Source organism: Mastigoproctus giganteus, chromosome 9 (assembly GCF_048544385.1).
Source record: "Mastigoproctus giganteus isolate SK-2022 chromosome 9, ASM4854438v1, whole genome shotgun sequence".
Lineage (NCBI taxonomy): Eukaryota > Metazoa > Arthropoda > Arachnida > Uropygi > Thelyphonidae > Mastigoproctus > Mastigoproctus giganteus.
Window position 1 is genome coordinate 12,353,632 of NC_143583.1, and position 20,406 is coordinate 12,374,037.

Consider the following 20,406-nt stretch of genomic DNA (forward strand, 5'->3'; position numbering starts at 1 on the left):
ATCATTACCATTATCAGCCATATGGTGCAAGGAAGCCTGAGGCTTTTGCTGCACCAGGCGCGAGAGAGCGAGAGAGAGAGAGAGAGAGAGAGAGATATTTTTATATATATAAGGGAATCACCAAGAAAAAGAAGAATGATGATATCCAGCTCAGGACCCTGGGTGTGCCAAACCCATACTCACCAGATGTGAGCCCCTGGGATTATATTGACATAGACATCACTGTAAAATTTTTTTATTAAAATAATAAAATTTGACATCATTTATAAATATTTAATCAATAGAGGATGATCGTATTGGCTGCACATCCAGTTTGCATAAAAACCATGTTCTTCAAAGATGAGTCATTAATATAGTAAATATTTATTACAGTTTTATTTTGAACAACAAAATAACACAGATGAAGTGTATCATTCAAGACTAGGAAACTCTTGAGAATGAAGTATGTGCAATCGGCAAATAGGACATGTACTCTGCTTAACTAACCATTCCCTAATGCACTGTATATGAGGGAAAAAAAAAAGAAAAAAAAATTAATAATACATTCGTTGAAGAACAAAGAATAATTAATATAAATAAACTCCAAAGAATTTAAATAAAATAGGAAGGTAATTCAGTAAGTAGTAGCAACTGGCTGGAGTGTTGGAAACACTAACACTTTACCCAAACTAGCAGTTACATATTTTCAATGAAGTTCATGGCTATGATGTAGACAAGCTTAACTGGTCTGTGACAGAACACCTTGTTGACAGAAGGACACTCTTTTTTATGGCAAAGTAGTAACTTTACAATGGTTTTCTGGGCAGAATTTCTTGAATTGAAGGAAGCATACTATTGACTTGACTGATATTTAGGGTCAAATATTGGCAATTATGAAAGGAAATTATCTGTTGCTCAAACAGATTTCCTCAAGTGCTCCCAGCAATTTTGCCTCATATCTGCACTTCGGTTAAATGGAAATGAATCAATGAAGTAGAAAGAGATAGGGCTGCCTTCGTAGGGATTTGTCTCTCAAACTGTTCTTGTCTATTCTGCAGATCAATAAATCCTAAATAGGTCGAGGGAAAAAATTCAAATCCCCCTGCCAGCAGTCAGTTAATGAGTCCTAACTGAAGAACACTTTTAAGAATTAGCATTAATAGAGGCACATGACGCAAGAAAGCAAGCTTATGCAACATCAGCCAAAAAAAATAAAAAATCCTTCCCATTTCACCGAACCATTCATTCCAAATGTTTGTCTAGTTCTGCCTTGAATTTATTTAAGCTAACAACTTCCACAACAGATGGAAGTTTGTTCCAACAATCAACTACCAGCTGGCTAAAGGCAAACTTCTGCACATCTATTCTACAACTGTCTTTCCTCAGTTTGAATCTATGCCCCCTCAGGTGTAATCTGAGCAAGAGGAAGAATCCCCTCAGCATTAAGCCTGCTCAATCCATTCAAGTCTTTATACACCTCAATCAGATTGCCTCACAGGTGCCTAGTCTCCAGAAGCTGCAATTTGCAGAACTTAAGCCTTTCTTCACAACAGCACCCCTCTATTTCCTTCACCACTCTTGTTGCCCTTCTCTGTACTCGTTCTATAAACTCTACATCCTTCCTAAAACGAGGCTTCCAGACCTGTACGCAGTACTCAAGGTGTGGCCTGATCATTCCCTTATACTTAATTCTTCTAGTTTCTGATGGTATTCTAATCTGATGGTGTCTCTTTAAATGAGTGAGAAGTGGCTAATTCAGTGTTTCTCAATCTTTTTGTTGCTAAGGTACACATTTAAAGACACTAAAATTTTGCAGCACACTACAATCAATTCTCTACAATCACTACTATACTGATATATTCACAAAAACGGAAAGTTATTTCTGTGGGTATATTAAATAATACACTTATTATTTGTGTAGCATAGATGAACAGATCTAGTAATAAGAATCAAAACATGATGTTATATTGACCGCAGGAAGGCACTTGGATCGATGCAGCATAAATAAACAAATTGAATTCATTTTATTATAAAACTTGGGATTTATTAATTTTTTTTTCTAATTTGCACTGTCTGCGGCACACAGGTTTAGAAACACTGGGCTAACTACTTACACTACCATGGAGGACAAGGATAAAATTCTCCAACAATATATTATCTTTAATTAATTAATTAATTATTTGTTGTTACCTGTTAATTAACAAATAATTAATTATTTGTTGTTACCTGTGCAAAGTTGCAAATACTTACTGGATGACCAATGTACTTCACCAATTAAGAACAAAAAAAAAAAAAAAAAAAAAAAAAAACAATGTATTATTCATCATATTCCGAAAAAATATTTGGACTGCATTCTGAAATAACCTCAAATTGTCGTATGCAAAAGTAGGAGCAGTTGCAAAATTTCTGAAGGGCAAAGTTATCATTAGTTATCAAGCTAACACAGAAAAACACGAGAAGGAAAAAAAAAAAAAAAAAAAAAAAAAAAAGGTGATAAAAATAGTTGATATGAAATAATCCGTTAGGTCAGGAATGTTTATATAACCACCATTGATTAGGGTGGTTAGATCAACCCAATATCTTTTCAAATAGAGAGAGTCGAAGGAAGAGTCGAGGAACGAGTACAGAGAAGGGCAACAAGATTAGTGAATGGAACGAAGAGTTGCTATTAAGAAGAAAGGCTTAAGTTTTGCAGATTACATTGTCTGGAGACTAGGCACCTGCAAGGTGATCAGACTGAAGTGTATAAAGCCTTGAATGGTTTGAGCATGCTTAATGCTAATGGGATTCTTCTTCCTCTTGCTCAGTATAATCACCTGAGAGACCATAAATTCAAATTGAGGAAAGATAGATGTGGGATAGATGTGCAGAAGTTTGTCTTTAGCCAGCGGGCAGTTGGTTGGTGGAACCGACTTCCATCCTTTGTTGTGGAAGTTGATAGCTTAAATAAATTTAAGGCTGAGCTGGACAGGTATCTGGTAAGAACGGAGGTGTGAAATGGGAGCAGTTTTTTTTTTTTCTTTTTTTGTAGCTGATGCTGCATAAGCTTGCTTTCTTGCATCATATGCCTCTACTAATGCTAAAGAGTCAAGGTGCAGGCACCAAGAGTAGCAGCTAAAAAAAGGAGCCAAGTGCCATTTGGGAATGAGAGTAGCCAAGTGCAAGTGAAGTTTTTTACTGCTCCTGGAAATAGAGAAGATTTTTCAGTTTTATTAGCTTAAATTGGCATATTAACTTATTTTCTAGAGTAGCCTTATATTCCTAGATACAATACTTAATATCGGTAAGGGTATCCAAACCACGTGTTACAAATTTTGCAGCTCTGCTGAACGAGAAGGTTTTTAGCCATATTTAAACGTTTTATTGACCAATTGTTATATTAAATTATTTTCTATAAGTAGCTTATAGACCTAGTCAAGTTCCTTGGTTTATTCTGAATTCAGATAGTGGGATTTTGGAAGTTAATTAATAATTAAGTGTCCGTAGATTTACCGTTCATAACTTGCCGCCATTGTTTAGCATTAGCATTAGTAGAGGCATTTGATGCAAGAAAGCAAGCTTATGCAGCATCAGCCAAAAAAAAAATAAAGTAAAATAAATAAATAAAAAATAACCACTTCCACTTCACCCCTCTGTTCGTTCGAAATACCTGTCCAGCTGAGCCTTAAACTTATTTGGGCTATCAACTTCCACGACAAGGGATGGAAGTCTGTTCCACCTACCAACCACACGCTGGCTAAATGCAAATTTCCGCACATCTATCCTACATCTGTCTTTCCTCAATTTAAACTTATGCCCTCTCAGCTGATTATTCTGAGCAAGAGGAAGAATCCCATCAGCATTGAGCATGCTCAAACCATTCAAGGCTTTGTACACCTCTATCAGATCACCTCGCTGGTGCCTAGTCTCCAGACACTGTAATTCGCAAAACTTAAGCCTTTCTTCGCAAGAGCACCCCTTTGTTCCATTAACTAATCTTGTTGCTCTTCTCTGTACTCGTTCCATCAGCTCTACATCCTTCTCGAAATGAGGCCTCCAGGCCTGTATACAGTACTCTAGGTGTGCCTAACCATTGCCTTATAATACAAGGGAATAATCACCTCCTTATCCCTGCTAGAAAAATTCCTATATATCATTGACAATACACCATGAGCTACTCTTGCAGCCCGTCTGCACTGCTCAGAGAACTTCATATCTGCCTGCACAACCTCCCCCAGATCCCTTTCATTCTCTACCACTGTCAGTGTAGTACCACAGAGTTGATACGTTGCTCTGGGGTTGCTGTTTCCCATATGTAGTGCTTTATATTTGTCAATGTTAAACTTCATTTGCCACCTCTCAGCCCATCTGCTCAACCTTTCCAGATCCTGTTGCAGCAGCATAGTGTCAGTAGTGTCCTTGACAACCCTGCCAACCTTCGTATCGTCTGCAAACTTGGACATTAAGCATGATATACCATCATCAATATCATTTATAAATACAGAGAACAATAAAGGACCCAATACTGAACCCTGAGGGACTCCACTAATAACATTAGTCCACGACGAGCAGTGTCCATTGATTACCACTCTGTCTTTTCCCCCTCAACCACCCCTTTATCCATAGCAGCAATTTGCCTCCAATGCCACACTGCTCCAATTTGTGCAGCAGTCTTCCATGTGCAACAGTATCAAAAGCCTTTCTAAGATCCAAGTATATAATATCAAAGTTATTCCCTGCATCCAGTTCTTTTGTGACTGTATCATAGTATCCAATCAAATTGGTCAGGCAAGATTTCCCCTTAACAAAACCATGCTGTGTCCGAGCTATAAATGAAGTCTTGTCTAGATGATCCTGCAGCGCTTCTTTAACCAGTGCCTCCATTAATTTTCCGGGAACAGAAGTTAAACTCACAGGTCTATAATTACTTATGTCAGTCTTTGATCCTCCTTTGTGAATTGGGGTCACATTTGCACATCTCCAGTACATGGGTACCTCCCCTGAGTCCAAGGAAGCTCTCATAATTATGGCTAAGGGTTTGCTTACTTACTTTGCTGCCTCCTTTAATATAACTGGATAGATCCCATCCACCTCAGGTGCCTTTCTTGTGTTTATCTTCAACAATTTCTCCTCCACTTTACTCTCAGTTATTACAAGATTCTCTAGCTTACTGCTAGAGTTGAATACACCTCTGTCATTCTCCTCGCTGAATAACTCCTCATGTGTGAATGTTGATGCGAAATATTCATTTAGTTTGTTAGCTACCTGAGCAGGGTCATCAACAGTTGACCCATTGATATCAAGTGGACCAATCTGATTCATCCCCTTCCTTCTAGAGTTTACATAAGTAAAGAACTCTTTGCTGTTTTTCTTCGCATCCCTTGCGAAGGATCTCTCGTAATCTGCCTTCGCCTGCCTAACCTCCTTTGTAACTTGGTTACAGATCAACTTGTATCTATCATAGGCTTCTGTGTCACATGTTAATTTGTATGTATCCCTTGCATTTTTCTTCTCTGCCATATGCCTCATTAGTTCATCTGACATCCATTTAGGCCTAAACCTTGAACAATATTTCTTAGTTGGTATGTAAAGCCTAGTAGCTTGCAAGATAAGTTCTTTGAATGCTTCCCATTTTGAATTTGCTGTCGGTAACATCATCAGTTGATCCCACTGTATAGAATTTAAATACTGTCTCAGTCCATCATAGTCGCCTTTACGAAAGCAATACCCCTTCCCTTTACCCCTAATGGTAGTTACCTCTTTGAGTAACTCCCACTTCAGAACACTGTGATCAATGCCACCTAGTGGTTCCTGTATCTGCAGATTCTTAATGCATGAAGAATCACTACTGATAATCAAATCAAGAGTATTACTCCTTCTAGTTGCCTCCCGAACATGTTGATGTAGAAAACAATCATCCAATAAATCCACAAAAGCCTTGCTAGTGTGTGAGTGACCAGCCCCCAAATTCCAGTCAATATCTGGGAAATTAAAATCCTCCATTATAAGACTCTCTGATTTACTGGCCCACTCTATTTCTCTGTACAGTTTCTTATTATACTCATCAGAGTCATTAGGCCTATAGCACACTCCTACTCTCAATTTTGATCTCCCAATGGTTATGGCACACCAAACTGACTCGACACTGCACTGTCCAGTGATGTCGACTGGCTTCACTTCCTTGAATTTTATGTGTTTCTTAACTAATAGCATAACCCCTCCTCCCTTCCTATCCTGTCTATCCTTTCTGTAGACATTGTACTCCCCAAATTCCAGTTCTGCATTCCTTATATCTGTGTGACACCACGTCTCTGAAATCCCAACAATATCTGCCTTTGACGTTTTGAGCAATAACTCAAATTCATCAAATGTATTTACTAAACTCCTAGCATTGGTGTATACGCAAGTATACATGCACCTGCTCTTCCTCTTAGCCACCCTAACACAATCCATGTGTTTACTTGTGCCCCTATGATTCCCAGCAGTCTCTGTAATATCCTGCATCTTATTTTCCAGGCGGCTGCTCATTCCAATAGAAGCAGTGCAAGAATCACTTTCTCCTCTGCCAGTGGCTACTGTTAATCTATTAGTCCTTGTATCCCCCCAATCTAGCAGTTTTCCGACCTACCTAACACTGCCTCGATAGCATCAGCAAACATTCTTGCACCCTTTCTATTTAAGTGTATCCCATCCCTGTAGAAGCAGTCTCTCCTGTTAACAAGTACAGACCAGGCTGAAAAAAATTTAACCCCTTGAGCCCTGCACAATTTTTCCAGGGCCGAATTGATCGATAGGGCTCTCATCATATACTCCCTCCTATCGTGTCTGGGCAGAATTGTAGACACTTTCAAATTCAACCCTAATTCACGGCTTTTTTTCATCAGTGACCTGTACTTGTTAAGTAATTCCGCCTGTACTTGTTATATGATACAACGTTATATCCCGAACTAGATAGCATTAGCTTAGTATAGTATAGTATTTTATATAATATTATATAAAAAGTACAATTTAATTGACAATGAAGTTTAACAAGATTAATAGATTTTACTGATTAACTTACAATTAATCAGTAAAATCTATTAATCTTGTTAAACTTCATTGTCAATTAAATTGTACTTTTTAACTAAATACATATAACGACTTAGATTTTACAAACGTAACATAATTAATTAATACATGATACGGAAGTTATATAAACGGAACTTGTAGATAATACTCGATACTGAAAAATATATATAGTGTTATAACTGTGTTGGGATACAAGTTTAGGGTTATAATTTTGTACTAAAATTGAAATTTTATTGAAATTATATCGAAATCATGACTCAAACCAGAGCAGCAAAGCAAAAGGCTCAAGCTAATGGGAGTGCTGTGGCTCAGGGAGGAACCGAGGGGGGAAGTTGCCCTCTGAATCACAGCCTTTTAAAATGTACTGCTTGCTTGATATTTGTGGAGCAATCAGGTATGGGACATGATATTGCCATGGGGGATGTCTTTTTGTGTGCGCGATGTAAGGAGTGTAAGGAAATCAGGTGACAACTCAGCATTATTATGGACCTATATGAGAGCTTGAAGGACAGGGAGGATGCCCTCGAAGGATCTAAACTGAGGGGCCCATCAAGCTGAAAACTGCCCACATCAACGGCAGAGTTTGTACTTGGTCATCACGCAACACAGCGGCAACCCCCAAGGCAGAATGCACTGGTCCCACAGTAACTAGTAGTTGTTGGTGACTCTATTGTCAGGGAAACAGGAAACATGGTATGTAAAAAGGATAGGTGGAACAGGAAGAGGGTATGTCTGCCAGGGGCAAAGATTGATGACGTAGAGTGGATATCATCTTTTAAGGGCACAAAAGGTGATATTGTTGTACACATTGGCACTAATGATATTAAGAGTGGAGACCGGTGGAATTACTTAACAAGCACAAGTCACTGTTGAAAAAAAAGCCATGAATTAGGGTTGAATTTGAAAGTGGCTGCAATTCTGCCCATACACGATAGGAGGGAGTATATGATGAGAGCCTTGTCAATCAATTCGACCTTGGAAAGATTGTGCAAGGCTCAAGGGGTAGAATTTTTTTCAGCCTGGTCTGTACTTGTTAACAGGAGAGGCTGCTCCTACAGGGATGGGATACACTTAAATAAAAAGAGTGCAAGAATATTTGCTGATGCTATCGAGGCAGTGTTAGGTAGGTCGGTCAATGATATACAGGAATTTTTCTAGCAGGGATAAGGAGGTGATTATTCCCTTGTGTAAGGCAATGGTCAGGCCACAACCTGAGTACTGTATACAGGTCTGGAGGCCTCATTTCAAGAAGGATGCAGAGCTGCTGGAACGAGTACAGAGAAGGGCAACAAGATTAGTGAATGGAACAAAGAGTTGCTCTTACGAAGAAAGGCTTAAGTTTTGCAAATTACAATGTTTGGAGACTAGGCACCGGTGAGGTGATCTGATAGAGGTGTATAAAGCCTTGAATGGTTTGAGCATGCTCAATGCTGATGGGATTCTTCCTCTTGCTCAGAATAATCACCTGAGAGGGCATAAATTGAAATTGAGGAAAGACAGATGTAGGATAGATGTGTGAAAATTTGCCTTTAGCCAGCGGGTAGTTGGAACAGACTTCCATCCCTTGTTGTGGAAGTTGATAGCCTAAATAAATTTAAGGCTCAGCTGGACAGGTATTTCGAACGAACGGAGGGGTGAAATGGGAGTGGTATTTTTTTTTGGCTGATGCTGGATAAGCTTGCTTTCTTGCATCATATGCCTCTACTGAAGCTAATGCTAATGCTAATTTGTTGGAAAGTGGACATATCAGGTAGTAGGAGTAGGAGAGTAGGAGTGTGCTATAGGCCTAATGACTCTGATGAGTATAATAAGATATTGTACAGGGAAATAGAATGGGCCAGTAAATCAGAGAGTCTTATAATGGGGGATTTTAATTTCCCAGATATTGACTGGAATTTGTGGGTTGGTCACACACTAGCAGGGCTTTTGTGGATTTATTGGATGATTGTTTTCTACACCAGCATGTTCGGGAGGCAACTAGAGGGAGTAATACTCTTGATCTGATTATCAGTAGTGATTCTTCATGCATTAGGAATCTGCAGATAAAGGAACCACTGGGTGGCAGTGATCACAGTGTGCTGAAGTGGGATTTACTCAAGGAGGTAACTACCATCAGAGGTAAAGGGAAGGGTTTTTGCTTTCGTAAAGGCGACTATGATGGTCTGAGACAGTATTTAAATTCTATACAGTGGGACCAACTGATGATGTTACCAACAGCAAATTCAAAATGGGAAGCATTCAAGGAACTAATCTTGGAAGCTACCAGGCTTTACATATCAACCAAGAAATATTGTTCAAGGTTCAGGCCTAAATGGTTGTCAGATGAACTAATGAGACATATGGCAGAGAAGAAAAATGCATGGGATACATACAAATTAATGGGTGACATGGAAGCCTATGATAGATATAAGTTGGTCTGTAACCAAGTCACAAATGAGATTAGGCAGGCAAAGGCAGATTATGAGAAAAACTTGGCAAAGGACGCAATGAAAAACAGAAAAGAGTTCTTTACCTATTTAAACTCAAGAAGGAAAGGGAGGAATCAGATTGGTCCACTGGATGTTGATGGTTCAACAGTTGAGGATCCAGCTCAGGTGGCTAACAAGCTAAACGAGTATTTTGCATCTACATTCACACATGAGGAATTATTCAGGAAAGGGAATGTCGTAGGTGAAGTAAACATTGGCAGTGAGCTAGATTATTTTCTAATAACTGAGAGGAAAGTGGAGGAGAAATTGTTGAGGATAAACATAAAAAAGGCACCCCGGGTGGATGGGATCTATCCAGTTATATTAAAGGAGGCAGCAAAGGAAGTAAGCAAACCCCTAGCCATAATTATGAGAGCTTCTTTGGACTCAGGGGAGGTACCGATGGACTGGAAATGTGCAAATGTAACCCCAATTCACAAAGGAGGATCAAAGGCTGATACAAGTAATTATAGACCTGTTAGTTTAACTTCGGTTCCAGGAAAATTAATGGAGGCACTGGTTAAAGAAGCACTGCAGGATCATCTGGACAAGAATTCAGTTATAGCTCAGACACAGCATGGTTTTGTTAAGGGCAGGTCTTGTCTGACCAATTTGATTGGATACTATGATGTAGTCACAAAAGAACTGGATGCAGGGAATAACTTTGATATTATATATTTGGATCTTTAGCATTAGCATTAGTAGAGGCATTTGATGCAAGAAAGCAAGCTTATGCAGCATCAGCCAAAAAAAAAAAAAAAAAACCCACTTCCACTTCACCCTTCTGTTCGTTCAAAATACCTGTCCAGCTGAGCCTTAAACTTATTTAGGCTATCAACCTCCACCACAAGGGATGGAAGTCTGTTCCACCAACCAACCACCTGCTGGCTAAAGGCAAATTTCCGCACGTCTATCCTATATCTGTCTTTCCTCAATTTGAATTTATGCCCTCTCAGGTGATTTTTCTGAGCTAGAGGAAGAATCCCATCAGCATTGAGCATGCTTAAACCATTCAAGGCTTTATACACCTCTATCAGATCACCTCGCTGGTGCCTAGTCTCCAGACACTGTAATTTGCAAAACTTAAGCCTTTCTTCGTAAGAGCACCCCTTTGTTCCATTCACTAATCTTGTTGCCCTTCTCTGTACTCGTTCCAGCAGCTCTACATCCTTCTTGAAATGAGGCCTCCAGACCTGTATACAGTACTCTAGGTGTGGCCTGACCATCGCCTTATACAATGGAATAATCACCTCCTTATCCCTGCTGGAAAAATTCCTGTATATCATTGATAATACTCCATGAGCTACTCTTGCAGTCCGTCTGCACTGCTCAGAGATCTTAGAAAGGCTTTTGATACTGTTGCGCATGGAAGACTGCTGCACAAATTGGAGAAGTGTGGCATTGGAGGCAAATTGCTGCTATGGATAAAGGGATGGTTGAGTGGCAGAAGACAGAGAGTGGTAATCAATGGACAGTGCTCAACGTGGACTAATGTTATTAGTGGAGTTCCTCAGGGTTCAGTGTTGGGTCCATTGTTGTTTTCTGTATTTATAAATGATATTGATGATGGTGTATCAGGCTTAATGTCCAAGTTTGCAGACGATACCAAGGTTGGCAGGGTTGTTAAGGACACTACTGATACTATACTGCTGCAACAGGATCTGGAAAGGTTGAGCAGATGGGCTGAGAGGTGGCAAATGAAGTTTAACATTGACAAATGTAAAGTACTACATATGGGAAACAGTAACCCCAGATCAACGTATCAACTCTGTGGTACTACGCTGACAGTGGTAGAGAATGAAAAGGACCTGGGGGTAATTGTGCAGGCAGATATGAAGTTCTCTGAGCAGTGCAGACGAGCTGCAAGAGTAGCTCATGGTGTCTTGTCAATGATATACAGGAATTTTTCTAGCAGGGACAGGGATGTGATTATTCCCTTGTATAAGGCATTGGTCAGGCCACACCTTGAGTACTGTATACAGGTCTGGAGGCCTCATTTCAAGAAGGATATAGAGCTGCTGGAACGAGTACAGAGAAGGGCAACAAGATTAGTGAATGGAACAAAGGGTTGCTCTTACGAAGAAAGGCTTAAGTTTTGCAAATTACAGAGCCTGGAGACTAGGCATCGGCGAGGTGATCTGATAGAGGTGTATAAGGCTTTGAATGGCTTGAGCATGCTCAATGCCGATGGGATTCTTCCTCTTGCTCAGAATAATCACCTGAGAGGGCATAAATTCAAATTGAGGAAGGATGGATGTCGGATAGATGTGCGGAAATTTGCCTTTAGCCAGCGGGCAGTTGGTTTGTGGAATAGACTCCCATCGCTTGTTGTTGAAGTTGATAGCCTAAATAAATTTAAGGCTCAGCTGGACAGGTATTTCGAACGAACGGAGGGGTGAAATGGGGGTAATGGTTGTTTTTTTTTTTTTTTTTGGCTGATGCTGAATAAGCTTGCTTTCTTGCATCATATGCCTCTACTAATGCTAATGCTATCAAATGATTAGGTCTGTAAACAAGATTACAGCAAAACTAATTCATTTGTTTGTGCGTGTGCTTGCGTAGTGCATTTGAATTGTTGACAAGACCTCCTTTCCTAGTCCAAAGCCAGAATTACATCTAGGAATTCAGAAATGTCACCATACCAGTTTATTTGAATACTGTAAAGTTCGCAAATTAGTAGGAGCTTTTCTCACTTTACTGTTCCCATAAACAATGATTTTTTCATCTGGAAAAATGTCATATGCAATTATTTTATGACAGAAGTGGTCAACCTGCATGACATACACAACCTTTGTTATTGGCATGCCTTCCAAAGTGAAAATGTGTAGAAGAGAAAGCACACACAAACAATTTTAAAAATCATAAATGAAGATGTAAACACATTGGAGTTTAAATTGATTTTCATTGCCCAGAAATTATGACCTGGTTTTAAAAAAATAATAAAATTTTTTATTCACAAAATTTTACAAGGATATTTCCATTACAAGCAACCAGAGAGAATCTAACATGATCATCCAGAGGAATCTAAAAATCTAATTGGAGACATATTTACTTACATAAAAAAACTGCTAAAACATTGAAAAACTGCATAGAATACACAAGTTTCAATATAACAGGAACCTTTAGCTGAGATAATTACAGGTATTATCAACCTCATCATGACACTGATTTGTAAGGATGAACATTTATTCTTTAACCAATATTAATTTATTTTATAAATATAAAATTGTTCTAAGGTTTTTTTTTTATTATAAGTGCTTATGATAAAATTAATTTATAACATTAAATGAAATAACAAAAACATTTGTTGGTGCCTGAAGATCAGCAGGTTGGAGGAACTGAAGTCATTGATTGCTAAATCTGCCACTAAGTAGTATATGAATATGTGTGGCCACCTCTGATATAGGGAATGTTATAGGCTTGCTTATAAAGCTGAGAAAGAAATGTTATACTTGGTTATTTGGAAAAGATTTTTAGCACAGCAAGTCTATGACATTCCCTCTGATATAGGGAATGTCATAGACTTGATTATAAAGCTGAGAAAGAACTGTTATACGTGATCATCTGACAAACATTTTTAACCCAGCAACGGGCATATCTACATTTCCAGTATGCGGGTTGCATTAAATTTCTTTGAAAATTAAAATGGCTATCAGAGTGAAGTGTGTGAATTTTAATAATTATTAGGTATAGTTTCAAACAGCATTTTGTTGGAATTTCAGAAGGGCATTTGAAAAGCTCGTGGCCTGAATATGGAAGGGTAGGGTCAAGAATTAAACATTTCTGCACTTAGTATTAGCAGATATATGATGCAAAGAAGTAAACTTATGTAGCATCAGCCAAAAAAACACACATCCATTCCATTCCCTCTAAACTTCATTTAGGTTTAAATTTATGTCCCTTCAGGTAAGTAATCTGGGCAAGAGGAAGAATTCCATCAGTACTGAGCTTGCTCAAACCATTCAAGGCCTTATACACCTCAACCAGATCACCTTGCAGGTACCTAGTCTCCAGACACTTTAATTTGCATAACTTAAGCCTTTCTTCGTAAGGGCAACCCTCTGTTCGATTCACTAATCTTATTGCCCTTCTCTGTACCCATTCCAACAGCTGTACACAGTACTCAAGGTGTGGCATGACCATTGCCTTTTACAAGGGGATAATCACCTCCTTGTCTCTGCTAGCAAAATTCCTATATATCATTGACAAAACTCCATGACCTGCTCTGGCAGCCCGTCTGCACTTCTCAGAGAACTTCATATCTGGTATTTTTCATTCTCCACCTCGCTGAGTGTAGTACCACACAGTTGGTACGTTTCTCTTGGGTTACTGCTACCCATATTGAGCACTTTGCATTTGTCAATGTTAAACTTCAGTTGCCACTTATCAACCCATTTGCCCAACTTTTCTAGATCCTGTTGCAGTAGCATACTGCACCAGCCAAAAAAAAAATTCCCTAGTTACCCTGAGAGAGAGAGAGAGAGAGAGAGAGAGAGAGAGAGAGAGAGAGAGTCAAAAGTAGAAGGGAATTGCCAAGAAAGAGAAGAATGATAACATCCAGCTCAGGATCTGCAATCTTGAACATTGAGCCTGATATACCTTCATCGATATCTATCATACCCAAAATAATGGGCCAAGCACCGAACCCTGGGGGACTCCTCTAATAACAGTCTACGTTGAGCAGTGTCCTACTGCAGACTTACTTGTTAAGAAAGTGGGTAGATCTCCTACTCTTAATGTCATTAGTGCCAAGGTGTACAACAATATCGCCTTTTCTGCCCCTAAAAGATGATATCTGCTCTACAATGTAATCAACTTTTGCCCCTGGCAGACATACCCTGGTTCTATTCTACCTTTTCTTTTTGCACAATATATTTCCTTTCCCTAACAATAGGGAAAGGAAATATATTGTGTCACTGACAACAACCAGCTCCAGTGGGACCAGTACATTCTGTCTTGGGGTTACCGCTGTGTTGCCTGATTCTCAAGTGCAAGCTCTGGCATTATTATCATTATTATCACTACTAATTTTTGAAATATATATTTTTTACTTACTTTGTCGTGAAAAGAATGACCACAATCAGCCTTAAAGGAGTTTTGTGTAGTCATATCCTCAAAGCATATAACACAATTCAGATCTTCATGAATAAAACCAGGATTCCGTGCTATGTTATGAGATGGAGGTATACCCCAAGGATTTGATGGTTTCTCAGGTTTCTTAGGTGGATCAATGGATAGAGGCTCTCTCAATGGTTTTAGCGTTCGATTTCTTGGCTATATGAATTGAAAAATAAATGAAAAGTTTATTTATTTTTTTAAAAAGCAATCAATAATCCAGGTGAAACCGGCAGTATGACACAAGAAATATTTCTGGACTACAAGCAGTAGGACCTCAATAATAGACAAGGTGATATTTTAATGTATGAAGTGAAACAATTTGAAAAAAGATCACATGTTGAAAATCATGTATTTCTGTGTTTGATTTCCAATTTTGAGGGAGCTTTGGTATCTCTAACGATAACATTAGCATTAGTAGAGGTATACGATGCAAGAAAGCAAGCTTATGCAGCATCAGCCAAAAAAAAAAAAAAAAAAACAAAACCCACTGCCACTGCCATTTCACCCCTCCATTCACTCCAAATGCCTGTCCAGCTCAGATTTAATTTATTTAGGCTATCAACTTCCACAAAAAAAGATGGAAGTCTGTTCCACCAATAAAACACCCGCTGGCTAAAGGCAAATTTCTGCACATCTATTCTACAACTATCTCTTTCCTCAATTTGAATCTATGTCCCCTCAGGTTCTTAATCTGAGCAAGAGGAAGAATCCCATCATCATTCAGCTTGCTCAACCCATTTAAGGCCTTATTCACCTCAATCAGATCACCTCGCAGGTGCCTACTCTCCACGCACTGCAATTTTCAGAACTTAAGCCTTTCTTTGCAAGAGCACCCCTTTGTTCCTCTCACCAATCTTGCTGCCCTTCTTTGTACTTGTTCTAGCAACTATACATTTCACTTCCTAAAATGAGGCCTCCAGACCTGTACACAGTACTCTAGGTGTGGCCTGACATTGCCTTGTACAATGGGATAATCGCCTCCCTGTCCTTGCTAGCAAAATTCATTTATATCATTGACAAGACTCAATGGCCTGCCCTGGCAGCCTGTCTGAAACATCTGAGAGTTGGGCTATGCTCACCTTACAGAGATGCTGTATTAACTGTAAGCTGACTTATGTTGCTAATATATTTTAAACAAATTAAATCACTCAAAAGATACTCTGCTATTTCTTTAAAATAATGAAGCAATGTCATCACAGATGTTTCAATCTTCTAGTTTCAGCAAGCCCAAAAAATCGCTCAAGTCTGAAAAGAATAGCTGTGTGGCAAACCATCAAGAGACAAAAATATTTAATTTTATCTATCAAAATGTATTAAGCAACAGAAATAAATTAGATTTAATTCAAAAGTTTCTCCTATCCTTTACTGCCAAAACAGTTTAACAGCAACTTGGCTTGAATACTTAAAAGTACTGTGTACAGTTGCTGCAGGGTGCTGATCTATATATAACAGATTCATTTACCAGTATGTTACTGGTATATTAATCTGATGTACAGCATTTCCAGGAATGTTCAAAGGGCCAATCATGACAATGAAGATGAACTCTTCTCTGACAGATATTGATAATGTGTATATCTCACCTGGTCCAGTTGATGAAACAATAAACAACACTGCAGGATGGTTAAAAAACAGACACCATACTCCACAGTGTATGTTGAGGTTTCAACTTGCCACCACATCTACACAGGATGAAAATTCCCTGCTTAGACAAACTGACTATACAGGCTTACAAATCAAAAATGTGGGGCTCACAAGAAACAGTAAGCCTTGACGTTTTACTAATGTTAGACTGCTTATTTGGAGAAATATTTATGACATCAAATCATGAACCAATTGTGTTCATGCTTCAAATTCAGTCACCAAATTTCAATGTCTGAGAACTAGCAAATTTTTTTTTTTGTTTTTTTTTTTTTTTTTTTTTTAGGAGCATTAGCAACTAAGACCATATTGCTCCGGGATATGCGGTGGTCATTCCCTGACCTTTCCACATCCTCCGTATTTGGTGGTGACGGGCTCGAACCCTGGTCTAATCAAGAAGCGCGTGCTACGCACTGCTGCTCCTTCCCACCTGGCTATGGAGGCGCCGAGAACTAGCAAAGAAACTCCACTAATCACTTGGAGCTCTTTGACTTCCTCTCGTTGCAACTTGACTTTCTCCAGTCCAACTTTCCTAACAGTGAGGTAATGTTCCTTGGTGATTTTAATGTTCACAACTCCAGCTGGCTTCCGTTTTCTAGTCACACCGACCCAGCAGGTCGAGATGCTGAGGCTTTTGCAATTACTAATGACCTAGCACAGATTGTTCATTTACCTACAAGAATACCGGACAATCCGAATCATACAGCCAATACGCTTGATCTTTTTCTCACAAACAACCCTTCTAAGTACACGGTCGAAGTGAGAGGTCCTTTAGGCACTTCAGATCACAACTTGGTGTTTGTCTCTTCTCCAATGGAACCTTTATCTCATGGCTATTCCCAACCTCGTATTGTTTGGCATTACAAGAATGCAAAATGGGATGACCTGCGAGACTTCTTTTCTTCTTTTCCTTGGTCTGATTACTGTTTCAAAACTTCTGATGTCAACGTTTGCTCAGATCGTGTCAGTGAAATTATTCTTGCAGGAATGGAATCCTTTATCCCACACTCCACTTTAAAATCTCGTCCTTTATCTAAACCTTGGTTTTCCAATAAATGTGCTAAGGCTGTCCAAGAGAAGAACGTTGCATATCGTAATTGGCTTGTTTCTAATTCTTCAGTTTCATTTTCTGCCTACACCAAAGCTCGCAACAATTGTAAAGCAGTTATTAATCAGTCCAAACTAGAGTTTGAACAGGCTAAGAGTAGAAAACTTGCTTCTTGCCCTAATGGTAGCCGAGCATTCTGGTCTCTTGCCAAAGCTATTGGCCGCAAATTTTGCCCATCTCTGCTCCCACCTCTGTCCAAACCAGATGGTTCTGTTGTCACTTCAGCCAAGGATAAAGCTGACCTGCTAGCATCCCATTTTTCTTCGAGCTCATGTATTAATGATCTTGGTAAAACACCTCCCACCATTCCTAACACGCTCCATTCAATGCCTCCTGTGGTCTTCCGTCAAAAGGATATCAGAAGGATTTTGATGAATCTCGATGCTAAGAAAGCTCCAGGTCTTGATGGTATTTCTCCACTTGTTCTCAAAACCTGTGCTCCTGAACTTACTCCTATTCTTTGCCGCCTTTTTTCACTTTCTTATTCCAAAGGTGTTTTTCCTTCTGCTTGGAAATTTGCTCATATCCAGCCAGTTCCTAAAAAGGGTGACAAATCCCTCCCATCCAATTATCGTCCCATTGCAATTACTTCTACTCTTTCTAAAGTAATGGAGAAATCAATTAACCGCCAACTCTTAAACTACCTAGAAACCTTCCGTCTGATCAACGATCGCCAGTATGGATTCCGTCAGTGTCGATCCACTGGTGATATTCTGGCTTATGTTACCCATTTATGGACTAATTCAATGGAAAGGTTCGGTGAAACACAAGTAGTTGCTCTTGACATCTCAAAGGCTTTTGATCGTGTTTGGCATAAAGGTCTTCTAAACAAGCTTCCATCTTATGGTTTGCCAACTGTTTTTAATAATTGGTTATCCAGTTTTCTCTCTGATCGCTCACTGAGGGTGATGGTAGATGGCTCTCTGTCTTCTAACTTCTCCACTAATGCCGGTGTCCCCCAAGGTTCAGTTCTTTCCCCCACTCTTTTCCTCTTGTATATCAATGACCTTCTTCCATTGACTGGAAATCCTATCCATAGTTTTGCCGATGATAGCACATTGCATTCAACTTTCCATTTTGAGAAACCTTGTCCAGCTCAATCAGCTTCAAGCTCTCGAAAATCTGCTGCCAATTCCTTAAATGCCGATCTTCAGGTAATTCTCCAGTGGGGCAAAGACAACTTAGTTGATTTCAACCCTTCTAAAACTCAATCTTGTCTTATATCTCGCAAAAAGGATTCTTCTGCTCCTATGCTTATCTTTAGTGACACTCCGATTTCTAGGCAAAATGATATATCTCTTTTGGGGATTACCCTGACTTCTAATCTCTCTTGGCACAAGCACATTACAAATATTGCTTCCTCTGCATCTAAAAAACTTGGTTTTCTCTTTCGCTCTCGGCGTTACTTTTCTCCCAAACAGCTGCTCACTCTGTATAAATCGCAAATCCGCCCTGCCATGGAATATTGTTCCCACATCTGGGGTGGTGCCCCCAAAACCTCTCTCAGGCTTCTTGATTCCATTCAGAAGAGGGCAGTTAGGTTAATTAATGATTCATCTCTAACAGAGTCTCTCCACTCGCTTTCTCATAGACGCACTGTTTCTGCTGCATGCCTCTTCTACAGCTACTTCCATGGGCACTGTTCTTCTGAATTGGCTTCTATAATTCCCGCTCTCTCTCTTTCAAAACAGTCCGAACACGTGCCGCCACCAGCCAACATCCATTTACTGTCCAACTTCAAACCCACAGAACCAACTTTTCATCTTCCTCATTTATTCATTCAACTGCCGTTTTCTGGAACAACCTTCCTTCATACGTATTTCCTGAAAATTACAATCTACAGAAGTCCAATATCAACAAATATCTTCTTTCGTCTTCTCAACCTCCATCCCAAGCACGGTACTAAGTACTATAGGTTATAATACCTCTCGTGTTTGGGGTTCTCATAAAAAAAAAAAAAAAAAATTGTAAAGGGGGGGGGTACATTGTATTTTTAATTATTTACTTGAAACTTCGGATAATTCGGGCAGCTGCTTAATCGGATCAAAATGCACTAGTCCCGATGTGTCCCAAATAACCGGAATGGACTGTATTACAAGCAATATACTTGATCATTTTTAAAAATGTTGATCTCGGAACTACGTAACAAGTCACTGTATTGCAATTAAATTAGGGTGCAAGAAAATTTCCCCGAGCGTGGGAAATGTTTTAATGCTGTTTTCAGTGGTGGATTTAGCACTTGAGAGGCCCCAGGTGCAATTTAATTTTGAGGCCTCCCTCTAAATATTTTCGGTACCACTACAGTGTGCATTCTATGCGCACGTTTTTACTATAGCACGCGCTCTAGATTTGGTGTTGCGGTTTTAATCATTTTGGTTGCGCAATTCTTTCATACATATTTTAACTAATGTTTAAATGAAAAAATGACACAACTACCATCCCTCCCAAATCTAACATTAATACATAAAATCTAGCATTAATGATAATATGTATTCTACTTCAGCTTCACTTAGTTCGCATAGATATTTCATATAATATGTGGGGATATTCGCATAAGAGTTTACTAACTTCTCATATTAAATTACAGTTTTATTCAGTAACGATAATAAAGATGAGTGTAAAAATTTAAAATGAAACAATTCTATTTTTTTTTTGAGACCTGAGATTTGAGGCCCTCTCGATTTAAGAGGCCCCAGGCGTGCGCCTGTGCGGAAATCCGGCACAGGCTGTTTTGCTATTGTTTTTAAGCTATTGACTCCAGCAAATGAAACAATTTTGTAAAATACAGTCAGTCCTCGTGTAGCACGATAGTTGTGTTCCTAGGAACCACAAGCCCATACTCACATCTGGTGAGTATGGGCTTGGCACACCCAGGGTCCTGAGCTGGATATCATCATTCTTCTCTTTCATGGTGACTCCCTTCTACTTTTGACTCTCTTTCTCTCTCTCAGGGTAACTCGGGAACTTTTTTTTTCCTGGTGCAGCATAAGCCTCAGGCTTCCTTGCACCATATGGCTGTTAATAATAACAATAATAATAAGAGAAAAG

At 39.2% G+C, this 20,406-nt stretch overlaps 1 protein-coding gene across 1 annotated transcript in view; it reads right to left on the reverse strand.

The window, feature by feature from the left end:
- Window positions 1-410: 410 nt before the first annotated feature.
- Window positions 411-20,406, reverse strand: part of LOC150080054 (uncharacterized) — a 559,273-nt gene continuing 539,277 nt past the window's right edge. The window contains exons 24-25 of the mRNA XM_090381984.1: window positions 14,550-14,768; window positions 411-500 (exon numbers count right to left, since the gene is read on the reverse strand). Coding sequence (XP_090238110.1) covers window positions 411-500; window positions 14,550-14,768 — 309 coding nt within the window. The remainder of the gene's footprint in view (window positions 501-14,549; window positions 14,769-20,406) is intronic.